We start from the raw sequence: 14412 nt of genomic DNA, 5'->3' as shown, positions 1-14412 counted from the left end.
ATGGTGATACGTATTGATTGCACTGTCTCTGTTTTGAAGCCTCCCACTATGTTATTGGACCCAGTTGATCAAACTCCCTTTAAGCCACTAGACTCCTGCGAGTTGAAATATATGGCCTAGAAGGTTTTGTCTTTTGTGACAGTCACTTTGGCACCGAGTTAGTAAGCTCTAGGCAACAGTGACTGATGTCAAGATTTTCAACTACTAGCGTGGTTTTGTGCACCCATCCAAAGTTCTTTCTTAAGGTGGTGTCAGATTTCCACTTTAATCAGTCAATGGTCCTGCCAACATTTTCCCCTAAGCAATATGCAGTCAATAGTGAATGTGTCTTACACACTAGAGAACTGCAAACAAATCTTGGCCTTCTACTAAGAATGAACTAAAGTCCACTTATATTTTTGTTTCTTTTGATCCCAATAAAACTGATATTGCTGTCACCAAGCATATACTTTCAAGCTGGCTAACCCTGGAAAGATATTTCAAGACTCAAGATGTCAGAATCCTGGTAAGCCTGGGACTGGGTTGAGGATGGGGACTTGCAGCTCAAGGGCCATGCCTTGGGCCCTGGGTGGGGGGGGGGGGGAGTTGAGGGGTGTGATTTTGGGGGAGGCTTATACTTGTTGAGCTCATGCCCACATGTGAGGGTCTCTGGAATGGGTGTCTCTGCTGGAAGGGAGTGGGAGGGTTGGGGTTGGCCTGTGGCATCTCTTTGCTGCAGTGAGCTGTTGGATGATGTCAGGAGGTGTTATTTATTTATTTATTTTGCAAGGGGGCTTCTGCCAAGTGATATCTGAAGGGGTTGTCTTTACTAGAGGGGGGGGGGGGCTGTCAGAAGAGGTTGATTTTGATGTTAGGAAAGATTTGTTGGTTTGTTTGGGATTTATTAACCACCTTTATGATGAGATTCACCCAAGGCAGTGTAGTTGTCATTGATGGGTGGGTGGATGCTGTTGGGTGCTGTTGATCACTTGGGAGACCCCACCCACATTGGGTGACCCACTGGTTCTTGTCTTTCTTCCCTGGGAGGGGTCAAGAGAATAAAACACATACAAACAATGAAAATTAGATGCAAAGGCCAAAGGGGAGCTGTCATAGAGCCCACAACAGCAGTAGGGATTTCTCAGGACTGGCTCAAATCACCTTTCTGCCTCTGTCCTTTTATTTGTTAGGCACTTGGTTATAACGGGGTCACCCAATTTGGGTGGGGCACGGCCACTGAAAGACCAAGCTGGTCCTGGGGCAGGGCCGCCTCCACCCCCCAAGGATTGTCGCTGCTGCTGCCGCCACCCCCCCCCCCCCAGTATCATCACCGCTGCCCCCCCCCCCGCCCGCTGCAACTGTAAATACCTTGTCTGGTGGGGATCCCAAGGCCCAATCAGAAGAAGAGTCTTCCTCCAGCACTGCTCTTTTTCACTCTGTCCCATGGCCTACCCCTGCAGCTGCTTTTTCTCTCACATCGCCATCATGCATCCGGATTGTCAGAAAGTGTTTGACAAAATCTTTCATGAGAGACTCCTGATAAAATGTTTTGTGGTGATCTGGGAACTGGTTATAAGATAGAAAACAGAGAGTATGGTCAAACGGTCAGTTTTCTCAATGAAAAAAGGTGACTAGTGGAGTATCACAGGGATCTGTACTGGGTCTGGTACTTTTTAACGTATTTATAAATGATCTGGAAGTAGAAACAATGACTGAGCTGACACAAAAACGGTTTAAAGTTGTTAAATCATATGCACCTTGTTTGAAATTGCAACAGGACCTTACAAAACCAGGAGATTGGACATCCAAATGGCAGATGAAATTTAATGTGGGCAAGTGCAAAGTGATGCATATATGCTATAGGGAAGAATAACCCAAGTTATAAAAGGCTAGGTTCCACTTTAGTTATCACCACCCAGGAAAAGTATCTAGTCCTCATCATTCACAATAACTTGAAATGTTCTGATCAGTATGTGGCAGTAGTCAAAAAAGCAAAAGGAATGTTAGGAATTAATAGGAATGGTATAGAGAATATTACATTGCCTCTGTACTGCTCCATGGTGCAAACGCACCTTGCATACTGTGTGCACTTCTGGTCCTGCATTTCAGAAAAAAATATAACAGAATTTTAGAAAAGGTACAGGTAATTTCTATTTACCGAGAATGCCTCCTATAGGTAAGTAACTTTCCCCCTCCCCCACCTAGGTAAACAAAAATCTATTAGAGATGTTTCCCAGCAGGCCTAACCCAAGACTAGGAAAATCATTATAAAATTAAATAGGCCCTTTGTACAAGGACTTCAATTCAGGGTGGCTGAACTTTGTATTGCTTTTATCACTATGCAGCGACCAGTGTTAAAATAAAGAAAAACTTAACCATTAAACTTGCTCTTAGTAGATTGGGCTAGTCAGGCCAAAGGTCTCTGTTTCATATCATGAATTAGCATCTAGCAATATTTTGCAGATGAAAAGAATGAATTATTTCTGTATAATGATATAAATACGTTTTTCTTGATCATAATGATCATAAGATCTCTTGAAGGGCGTTCTCTTTAAAGTGTGCCGAGTTACACAGCACAAGCTCATTAATTTATTCTCTACAAAAATAAAATATATCCTATAGGGCTTTTGAGGAATGCAATTTGTGATGTCTCTTCCCTCTTCTTTTCTGGCAAAAAAAAAAAAATCCCCATAATGATTAATTCTGTGACAAAGGAAAGCCTGAGACCTGCCAAACTCGGGACACCAAATAGCTTGAGGCGAAGAAAGGTAAGGAGCAGACTCCTTTCTAGCGAGTGGGCGGAGGAGGTGACGTGAAACAGAAAATTAAAGCCGGAGCCGGTCTAAGCAGTTCTTGTTGCTGAAAAGCCTGAGCTCGGTTTTGCCCCTGAGAGAGGTGGTTTCGTGCGGGCAGCTCCCGGGACCTCTTCTCCTGTTCCCTTCGCAGCCATGGAGCGCTGGAAGGGTAGGGTGGCGTTGGTGACCGGCGCCTCCGGCGGGATCGGAGCCGCCGTGGCCCGGGTGCTAGTGCAGCATGGCATGAAGGTGGTGGGCTGCGCCCGGAGCGTGGAGAAAATAGAGGTGAGTGTGAGAGTGGCCCTGGACATGGCTAAGGCGCTTTGCCCTTAGTATCCTGGTGGCTTCATAGTTAATGTGCCTTTGTGTGTGTGTATGAAAAATTTGTAGACAGAAAGAAAACGAAGCAGTGTGCATGTGTAGTTGTATTTACTCATGTCTGTTTGTAGCAATATGTCTGTACATAGCTATAGTGTTGGATTCCTGCCTGCCGGTGGGCTTATTCCACCCCCCCCCCCCCCGACAAATTTCTCCAACTAAAGATGGTAGTGAACCATATAGCCGATCTTCCACTGAGAAGTCTTTGGAACTGTGCTGCCTACACATTCGTCTCTTTTTAACACAAGAACTAAGTAAACTGCAATTACCGCACCTGTATGCCTAGAATAGAAACAGTCCCTCTCTCCCCCCCCCCCCCGATGCCCTCGTTCTTCCCTATAGAGAGGGAACAGGATTCTCAGGCAGTGACGAGTCGCGGCCATCCCCAAGCTTGTCTGGGTCCAGCGACGATGAATGTAATAGCTAACCAGCTCAGGGAGCGTTTGGCCTTGGGAATCGCATTGAATTAGCGTTTTTTCCTTTGGTGTGCAAGAAACTCGCTTAACCCGAGATCTCCCAGAACCGATAGTATTTTGCGATTAGTTAGTGTCGGAATTGCAAATCAACTGACGAGCCGCAAGAACAGGTGTTCGCTTTTCAATGCACACCTCGAGAGGAAAGAATCTCTCTAAGATTTATTCATTTTGCGAGGTTACACGGAAGCTTTTATGAAGGCATTTTCGCACTGGAGTATTTCTTTCAGAGAAACAGTCTCATATTCTGCCATTTACACCTAAAGTTAAAAATAAAAAAAAACTAAGGCTTTTTTTTTTGTAACATTTTTAAAAATTATTATTTATAAAGAGAGCATTCCATATACCTTTGCAAGCGAGGCTACCGCACTAGGGTAAATTTTATAAAGCATTTTTCTCTGTGTAAGCTGTAAGCATGTTTTACACCTGTCCGGAGAATGGCTGTTCAAGAAATTGCATGTGGGTGTACACAAGTAGTCACATAAAATTAAGCATGATCTCTGCACATGAGTGTCTTTGGTGTAGTTGTGATGTATTAAAATTTGTGTGAGAGAATTTATGGACAACCAGGGCTCATTCGCTGAAACTGTAAGAGTGCATGAGAACCTATGTTGCTTTTATAAAGTAAGTACCCTTTTAGACATTTCACTGTGTTATGAAACTGCCTTATAGGGCCCAGTGTTTAGCTGGTGGTGACCTGTATTTTGCTGACTGCAGCCAATGCTGAACCTGAAAATTCACTGCTGGGCTATATCTGGGGGTTGGCATTGAATTTCCAGGGTTGCGGAGCCGGTTAACACATAGCCGATTTCAGTGCAATATTCAGCACTTAAACAGCTATGGGTACCGGCTAGGAGTGGACTGACCTTTATGCAGCCATATTTATGTGGTTAACCTGACCAGTTGTGCGGACTCTGCCCCTGGAATGCCCCCAAAATAGCTGGTTTTGAGTTTGGCACTTAACTGGTTGGTTAAGTGCCACTGAAAATTACCAGCTAGCCCTGAACAGGTGATTTAACTGACCAAGAGCTGTTTAAATTGCGTTGGATATCTTGGTCTGCAAATGGATGCTTATGTCTCTCCATTCATTAAATACCTGGTATTCTTGAAAAGGCTTGGAAAACACAGAACCTTTTTCTAAAACATTTTTTAAGAATATATTAAAAATTTTAAAAAAAGCCAACGAAGCACCTATAAGTACCAATATGCACCATGGAAACAGCTATTTAAGCAAAAACATACGCAACGAAAAAATAGGAAGTTTGGGTGTGTAAGAACTTCTAAACATGCCTGTAGTAGTAATTTTGCTGCTTCATAAGTTTAAGAAATCTGGACAGCACTGAAGTCCAGAGAAGAAAGCACAATCCATCAACACCCCTGCCCCTGCTCTCCTTCAAAGCCCAGGTTCAAACAAGAAGTTAGCTGACCCTTATGCGTGACTTGAAGGTGTAAATGCCTAAAAGGGAAATTTTTCCTGGGTGTAAGTTATTCTAATACCAAATATATGTATACTTTGTTCTGACTGGTCTTTAGAAAAAGTGCTATATATATATATATATATATATATATATAATGTTGCTTGCTGATGTCCACTTCTAAATGTGCTAACTGGGCATAATTCTTCTAAAATCAGCATCATTCCATCTACCATAATAAAATTAGATATACCAATGAGAGGAAATGAGCATTTGACTAGATAAAACTGTAATAAAACTTAAGTGACTGCCAAATCACTTAAAACAAAAATGTAATGCAAGGAAGTGCTTCAAATATACTCGATGGTGCAAAAATAATAGGGTCAGAAATAGGACAGGCAAATTTATCAAGCAAATATGTTGTGGGTTAACTAACATCTCTGTATACTTAGAGTGGCATTTTCAAAAGAATATCCAAGTCCGTATTGGGACATCCCACTCATAACTTCCAAAAAAACCTCCATCCGTCTTGCAGCCATTTTCGAACAGGAAAATGTTGGGGTTTCCTGTTTGAAGATACATGAGAATGTAAAAAATGAACAGCCATTTTCCAAAATAAAATGTCCAAATTATGAACGCCAAAATATCAGGGACAAGGATGTCTTGCAGCATTTGTACAAAAATGGCTTTATGGAGTTCTGTATAAGAGGCTTAGCCTTTCCAAACCCCAAAGTGGTTATATCGGACCTTGTCCCCATTGTTTTCTTTTCCCTCTCTCCTGCTATCTTCTTAGGTCAGCGGTGTGCCTCTCTTCCCCCCCCCCCTCTGTCCCACTCACCCTGTTGCCAGTTTCCAGGTCAGGCCATATCATTTCTACAAGCGAAGATGTACAGGACTATTTTCCTGTATGTGCCCCTGCTAACTCAGCTGCTTCTTCCCCTCCGATACAGGAAGTTTTACATCAAAGAGGCAGGTGCAAATGAGCTTGCAGTGGCACTCAGGAAAATGGTCTTGTGCATCTTTCCTCCTAGAAATGATATGACCCAACCTGGGAAATGCAACAGGGTGGGAGGGAGGGGGGAAGAGAAAGAAAGAGGTGCTTGATGGTTGATATGAGAGGGAGAGAGAAAGAGAAAGGGGACAATGCTGGATGAAGGAAGAGACCACAAGAGAGATGGGAGTAATGCTGAATGGAGGAGAAGTCAGTCAGACACACATAATGCTGAATGGGGAGATGAGAGAGAGAGGGTAACAGAGGATGGGGGAGAAGAAAGACAAAGGAATGAGAGGGCCTGGGTAGAGTGAAAGATATGGAGCACTGTAGGTAGATATAGTGACTAAAGGGAGATTGAAGACTATCTAGTAAGAGTGAGTGAATGACATTTGAATGGACAGAGAGGCAGAAAAATAATAAAGCTGAAAGGAAAGTATCAGTGTCAGAGATGGGTGTAGTGGAGGAAGTGAAGAAGACAGGAGAAAAAAAGCAGGAGACCCTGGAAAGACAGATAAGAGAAGACAGGAAAGCAGGAACCAGAGACTGGGACCTACACGATTAGAACAAAAATTAAATGGCCAGACAACAAAGAAGGAGAAAACATTTTTATTTTTAATTTAGAGTGAAGTGTGGTAGCAATGTTAGTCCACTTTAAAGGTTAATACATTAAAATAAAGCAAAAAATGGAAAATAAACTTTTCATTGGACTAAATACATTCTTTAGATGCAATGTGGAAGGCCAAAACCTCCTTCCTTAGATCAGGATAGAACCTGTTCAGAATGCCCACAATAACTTGATGTCAGGAAGTCTATTTTCCATTTCTAGTGTCACTTTCAGGGGTGAGGGAGTGGGGACAGTAACCACTGGGGGATTAAAAAGGGGTAATACCTTAATCCCTCTATTGGTCAGATAGTCAATCAGGGCACCGTTTTATACCCTGGATGTGATTGAAGCAGGTCTAACTTAAGATGCCCTTCTTTTTATGTATTTTTATTTTTATAATTCTAACAATTTTATCCCAAGACAATACATCTTGATAAAGAAACAAGAAGGGTTAACACTTATTATATCTCCACAAAAAAATCAGGAAAGAAAAACATAAACCCTTCACACCTAGCCCATGATAAGAAACAGAGGGACAAGGAAAAATTCCAGGAAAAACGCCCTTCTTTTTAAACTTGGATATTCCTTCCTATTTGATTATCGCTGTTGCATGTCCTAGTCCCACCCTAAACATGCCCCCTTGTTATTTGGACAAAATGCAGTGTAGGAAATCAAAATTCTGCTTTTTGAAAATTGCAATATAGAGTTTTTGGGGGGGAGGGGGTGGCATTTTGAGACATCCATCTGGTTTGAAAATGAGCACCTTAGTGAGCCACGTGGTTGAGCTCAATGGGAAGGGGCTGGATCTTTAATTTATTTATATAGCACTAGGGAGGCAATTCTGTAACTTGGTGCTCCGTACATGGCATTGAGGTGCCAATTCAATAATGGCATCTCCAACCAAGATTTGGAGTGGCTTAATGGTTAGTGCAGTGGGTTAAGATCCTGTGGAGCTAGGTTCAAATCCTTCTGCAGCTCTGTGTGACCCTGGGCAAGTCACTGAACCCTTCATTGCCCCAGATACAATATAATACTAGATTGTGAGCCCATTAGGGACGGTACCAGCACCTGGAAAGAAAAATTGTAAACTGCTTAGGTCTAGGCGATATATAAATACTGAAATAAAATAAATGAAAAAAATACTTCTGCGACAAGGTGCAAAAGATCAACCTTGAGTTCACTACCAAGGCACCTCTTCCTCTTCACCCTTCAACCCTCTCCCTCAACCAACCAACCCAGGCCTCTTTCTTCTCCTTTCCTGATATCACCGAGGAGGAAACCGCCCGCCTTCTTTCCTCCTCGAAATGCACCACTTGTTCCTCTGATCCCATCCCCACCAACTTACTTAACACCATCGCTCATACTGTCACCCCCTCCATCTGTCATATCCTCAACCTCTCTCTCTCCACTGCAACTGTCCCTGACACCTTCAAGCACGCCGTAGTCACACCTCGCCTCAAAAAACATCACTTGACCCTACCAGTCCCTCCAACTACCGCCCCATCTCCCTCCTACCCTTCCTCTCCAAAATACTTGAACGTGCTGTTCACAGTCGCTGCCTTGATTTTCTCTCCTCTCATGCCATCCTCGATCCGCTTCAATCCGGTTTTCGCCCTCTACGCTCGACAGAAACGGCACTCTAAAGTCTGTAATGACCTGTTCCTTGCCAAATCCAGAGGCCACTACTCCATCCTCATCCTCCTTGATCTATCCGCTGCTTTTGATACTGTCAATCATGATTTACTTCTTGCCACACTGTCCTCATTTGGGTTCCAGGGTTCTGTCCTCTCCTGGTTCTCTTCATATCTCTCCCACCGCACCTTCAGAGTACACTCTCATGGATCTTCCTCCACCCCCATCCTGCTCTCTGTTGGAGTTCCCCAGGGATCTGTCCTTGGACCCCTTCTTTTTTCAATCTACACCTCTTCCCTGGGCTCACTGATCTCATCTCATGGTTTCCAGTATCATCTTTATGCTGATGACACCCAGCTATATCTCTCCACACCAGACATCACCGCGGAGACCCAGGCCAAGGTATCGGCCTGCTTATCCGACATTGCTGCATGGATGTCCAACTGCCACCTGAAACTGAACATGTCCAAGACCGAGCTTATCGTCTTTCCACCAAAACCCACTTCTCCTTTTCCTCCACTCTCTATCTCAGTTGATGGCACCCTCATCCTCCCCGTTTCATCTGCCCGCAACCTTGGAGTTATCTTCGACTCCTCCCTCTCCTTCTCTGCGCATATCCAGCAGATAGCCAAGACTTGTCGCTTCTTTCTCTTTAACATCAGCAAAATTCGCCCTTTCCTCTCTGAGCACACCACCCGTACTCTCGTCCACGCTCTCATTACCTCTCACCTTGACTACTGCAACCTTCTCCTTACTGGCCTCCCACTTAGCCATCTATCCCCCCTTCAATCTGTTCAGAACTCTGCTGCACGTCTTATATTCCGCCTGAACCGATATACTCATATCACCCCTCTTCTCAGGTCACTTCACTGGCTTCCAATCAGATACTTCATACAGTTCAAGCTTCTCCTTCTTACCTACAAATGCACTCAGTCTGCAGCCCCTCATTACCTCTCTACCCTCATTTCCCCTTACGTTCCCGCCCGTAACCTCCGCTCACAGGACAAATCCCTCCTCTCAGTACCCTTCTCCACCACCGCCAACTCCAGGCTCTGCTCATTCTGCCTCGCCTCACCCTATGCTTGGAATAAACTTCCTGAGCCCTTACGCCAAGCCCCCTCCCTACCCATCTTCAAATCCTTGCTCAAAGCCCACCTCTTCAATGTTGCTTTCAGCACCTAACCTTTATACCGTTCAGGAAATCTAGACTGCCCCTATTTGACTGACTGTACATTTGTCCTTTAGATTGTAAGCTCCTTTGAGCAGGGACTGTCCTTCTATGTTAAATTGTACAGCGCTGCGTAACCCTAGTAGCGCTTTAGAAATGTCAAGTAGTAGTAGTAGTATGTAACTTAGTGCTATGCCCTTATTCCATCCATTCGTATGCCTTCTTACACGCTATAGCACATAACATGCTACCTTACAGAATGGCATGTGTGTTTGGGAGCATAAGTGGCACTAATTGGTAAATTTAACCCTTTAGTGTCCAATGTTCCCGTAATAAGCCTTATGGGAACAGATTTATTTATTTGTTACATTTGTATCCCACATTTTCCCACCTATTTGTAGGCTCAATGTGGCTTACATAGTACCGTAGAGGCATTTGCAGATTCCGGTGTGAACAAATACAAAGTGGTGGTGTGGTAAGATAAAGTTCATGTGGCACAACCACATTAGGGAATCGTACAACGGATGAGTTGTGTTATGTCCATTATGTACTTTTGATGGGAACATTGGATACTAAAGGGTTAACATAACATAAGAATAGCCATACTGGGTCAGACGAATGGTCTATCTAGCCCAGTATTCTGCTTCCAACAGTGGCCAATCCAGGTCACGAGTAACTGGCAGAAACCCAATTAGTAGCAACATTCCATGTAGAATCCTAAAGAATATCAAGATTCTGGAATCCTGAAGAGCAACAAAATTCCATTTAGAATCTCAGAGTAGCAACATTTCATGCTACCAATCCTGGGGCAAGCAGTGGCTTCTCCCAAGTCCATCTTAATAACAGACTGTGGACTTTTCGTCAAGGAACTTATCCAAACCTTTTTTTTAAACTCCGTTATGCTAACTGCTGTTACCACATCCTCTGGTAACAATTTCCAGAGCTTAACTATTCATTGAGTGAAAATATATTTTCTCCTGTAAATTGTATTAACTTCATGAAGTGTCCCCTTGTCCAGTGCTTCTCAACCAGTGTGCAAGAACAAGTCCTTGGTGGTGATATGGCTATGCATGCCGTCATGAGGCTCTGCTTCCTAGTGCAGCTCTTCTAGAGAGCATGGAGGGAACAGGAGGAGAGGGGATGAACTTAGAATAGAGCAAAGAAGAGTTGCTCTACTCTATAATCTGGCCCTATGTTCTTGTCATTGAAGGATAAAGGAGGTGAGTGTAACTGAAGCAGACATTAGAATAGCCCCGTCCCCGCAGGTTCTGTCTCCATCCCCGTCGGCCCTGGCCCTGTCCCCGCTCCATCCCTATGGACTCTGTCCTCATCTGCAGAAGCCTCGAACAATTAGGATTTTATATTTAAATCTTTTTATTAAAGTATAAAAAGGAACAATATTCTGTGCAACTGTTGTGTTTAAATTACAAATAGAAAACAATAACAGTGAGCAGCTATAATAACCCTCCTCACCACCACCCTCTACCCTTCCAACCCCAACAATAGCTGATTTCTACTAACCCAAGTAATCCTAATCCACCCTGTTAAAATGTCCAGGTGTACAAAATACAACCCGTTCTGTATATCCTAGAGGGGAGAAATATGCCCTATGAAGCACTGTTATGATTTTTTAATCTGTGGATGAATAAGAAGTCATCAACAATCTCAGGATTCAATCTAGCTCTCCTGTCTTCCATAGTCTTTCCTGAAATAGAAGATGTACTGGTAGCAGGAATGTACAGGAGCCCCATGCAAATTTTGCTAGTTGTGACCAGCATGTTTGCTTGTTTTTCTAAAAAAAATCAATATATTGTTGTCTGCATCACTCAAACATAAATAACAGTCCAGTTCATTAACAGGCTTCAAAGTAGAAAATGACATAGGGACAAAGTTTGTCCCCGCAAGCTCTGTCTCCGTCCCAATCCCCACGGTTACTGCAGATCCCCGTCTGTGTCATTCTCTAGCAGACAGCAGAGCTGCTCTAACTGCTCCAGCCCTGCTCTAGCCTAGAGTCTAGGGGTGGAAAGAACTGGAGGAGAAGGGTTTAATCACTGAGCAGAGGACCCTTCTTTGCTCTGTTGTGCCAGCTCTAGCCTGTCTTCTCCAAGTCCTGTATTTGCTAGCAGGGACAGAAGGCAAGAGAGAGCTAGAGCACAAACATTCCCCGGCCATAGCTATGATGCCTATGATTTGGTAGAGGGGAGTGAAGAGGAGGCAAGGAATGAATTGTGATGAATGCTGTGTCTTCCCCATGTCCCTGAAGCTAGCTTGCAGACTTGGGTTGCTTGTCCCCTGGAGAGGAAAAGGTTGAAATTCTGCCATGCGTTTTGCAGCAGGTGTGAAAGGGCCAGGACTAGGGTTCAGAAATAGTATGTGAGAGAGGGTGGAATGTGCTTGAGAACCATGTTGAGGATGGGGTTGTGTGTGAAAATGAGTGATGGGAAATACAGGGGCATAAAAATTGGTAGCTTGAGAGAACTAGAGAGCATGTGGGCTGAGGAGGAGCGTGTGTGTGTGGGGGGGGGGAGTCTGAGAATACGTTGGATAGAGCACAGTTGGTGATGGAAAATATCTCCAAGATAAAACCTGTTTAAATTGATGATATAATTGAGAAAGAGAGGGTGAATGGGGGGGGGGGGGGGGGGGGGAGACGGTTATTGGGAAAGGAGGGGTTTTAAATACGCATGGATGAGATAGGTGTGTTGAGAGCCTGAAGGGGTGATGGAAAAGGTGGTGACAGAATACTGGGGGAAGGGGAAACTATTGGGGTTGATTTGGGGAGAAAGGATAATTGGGAGTGAAGAAGTCATATCAGAGGGGATTAGAAAAACATGATAGGTGGTGAGTGAAATGAAATGGGTGAGATGATGGCTTTAGGAAGAAGAGGGTCACTATGGGGATGAGAGATGGTGAGAGGGCCACAAAGGGGGTGGCTGTTAAAGCAAGAAAGGAGCCAGAAAGTAGGAGATTTGTTAATTGAGAAACAACCCCAGTTAGATGGAGTTAGTGAGTCGGAGAATTGAAGGGTGAAAGATGATTAAAAAAAAAAAGACAAAATAGGTGAGATCTAGTTTGAACAAAAATTGAAGAGATGGTGCTGTAAAGGTAGAGACTTATTAATATAATTAGAATAAGTAACGGTATGGCTCCTGGAGTGTAAAATAGATATTCAGGAGCCCAGTTCAAAACCTATAACCTGGGTATATCAGCCACATAGATTTTACTTTTGGAAACAGTTGGATTATGTTGATTTAATTGGATATTTGTGGATCAAGCTTATCTCAGGCTGAAAAATATTTTGTGATGAACAGAATGTCCCCCTGATGTTCAGCCTGTGTCAGACTGCACTGTGACTGCCCAAGACTGGTGGTCAGACTGGATATTTAATGCCAGGCTATATCCGGTTTCATTTTTGACCGCAGTAATGTAACCAGTTAACTGGTTGGAGCTGAATATTGGCTTGAGTGCTTAGCGGTTAAAGGTAGGCCTGCTATTTATACGGCCTATTTTAACTGCTAGACATAGTCAGTTTGGTGCTGAATATCCTTGCCTAACCGGCTTTGTAGCGTGATATAGCCGATTAGCCGCTAGCCACTAACTGCGGATATTCAACAGGAGATAATGGTTATCTCCTGCTGAATATCCACAGTTAGGAGCTAAAATGCTACTTAATTGACCAGGAGCTGTTCCTGGCCAGTTCAATATTGGCAGCTAGTGTGTGTTTTTAAAGTTTTGTTTGAGAGAAGACTCTACAATTTTCTATAGAAACAGCCCACTGGATTTCCTCCATTCCCCTCTTCTTCCCCCCCCCCCCCTAAAATGAACTGCTTGCTCTCTACTGGTATTACAGGGAACAAGCCTCAGATTAATCCACCAGAAAATTGGTAATCTTACTGACCTTCATTCCTTTTCACTGGCAGGGAAAAGCAGTATTTTCTATATATAAGTACATACATAAGTATTGCTATACTGGGAAAGACCAAAGGTCCATCAAGCCCAGCATCCTGTTTCCAACAGAGGCCAATCCAGGTCACAAATACCCGGCAAGATCCCAAAATGTACAAAACGCTTCACATCTACCCGTTCAGTTCCACTCATTATTTTATAGACCTCTATCATATCTCCCCTCAGCCATTTTTTCTCCAGGCTGAAGAGCCCTAGCCACTTTAGCCTTTCCTCATAGGGAAGTCGTCCCATCCCCTTTATCATTTTTGTTGCCCTTCTCTGCACCTTTTCTAATTCCACTATATCTTTTTTGAGATACAGCGACCAGAATTGAACACAATATTCGAGGTGCGGTGGCACCATGGAGCGATACAAAGCATTATAACATCCTCATTTTTGTTTTCCATTCCTTTCCTAATAATACCTAACATTCTATTTGCTTTCTTAGCTGCAGCAGCACACTGAGCAGAGGATTTCAACGTATCAACAACGACACCTAGATCCCTTTCTTGGTCCGTGACTCTTAACATGGAACCTTGCATAACGTAGCTATAATTCGGGTTCCTCTTTCCCACATGCATCACTTTGCACTTGCTCACATTAAACGTCATCTGCCATTTAGACGCCCAGTCTCCCAGTCTCGTAAGGTCCTCTTGTAATTTTTCACAATCCTCTCGTGATTTAACGACTTTGAATAACTTTGTGTCATCAGCAAATGTAATTACCTCACTAGTTACTCCCATCTCTAGGTTATTTATAAATATGTTAAAAAGCAGCGTTCCCAGCACAGACTCCTGGGGAACCCCACTAACTACCTTTCTCCATTGAGAATAATGACCATTTAACCCTACTCTCTGTGTTCTATCTTTTAACCAGTTTTTAATCCACAATAGAACACTACCTCCTATCCCATGACTCTCCCATTTTCTCTGGAGTCTTTCATGAGGTACTTTGTCAAACGCCTTCTGAAAATCCAGATACACAATATCAACCGGCTCACCTTTATCCACATGTTTGTTCACCCCTTCA

At 43.6% G+C, this 14412-nt stretch overlaps 1 protein-coding gene across 2 annotated transcripts in view; it reads left to right on the top strand.

Annotated features, from left to right (window-relative positions):
* Positions 1-14412, top strand: part of DHRS11 (dehydrogenase/reductase 11) — a 125420-nt gene that overhangs the window by 31747 nt on the left and 79261 nt on the right. The window contains exon 1 of one of the 2 annotated variants that reach the window (XM_030186073.1): positions 2670-3059. The exons of the other annotated variant lie outside the window; for it this stretch is intronic. Coding sequence (XP_030041933.1) covers positions 2928-3059 — 132 coding nt within the window. The 5' untranslated portion in view covers positions 2670-2927. Of the gene's footprint in view, positions 1-2669; positions 3060-14412 lie in introns of those variants that run through there. 2 annotated transcript variants of the gene reach the window in all.

Source organism: Microcaecilia unicolor, chromosome 13, assembly GCF_901765095.1.
Source record: "Microcaecilia unicolor chromosome 13, aMicUni1.1, whole genome shotgun sequence".
NCBI lineage: Eukaryota > Metazoa > Chordata > Amphibia > Gymnophiona > Siphonopidae > Microcaecilia > Microcaecilia unicolor.
The sequence above is the reverse complement of the archived record's forward strand: the minus strand, read 5'-3'. Positions and strand labels throughout refer to the sequence as shown.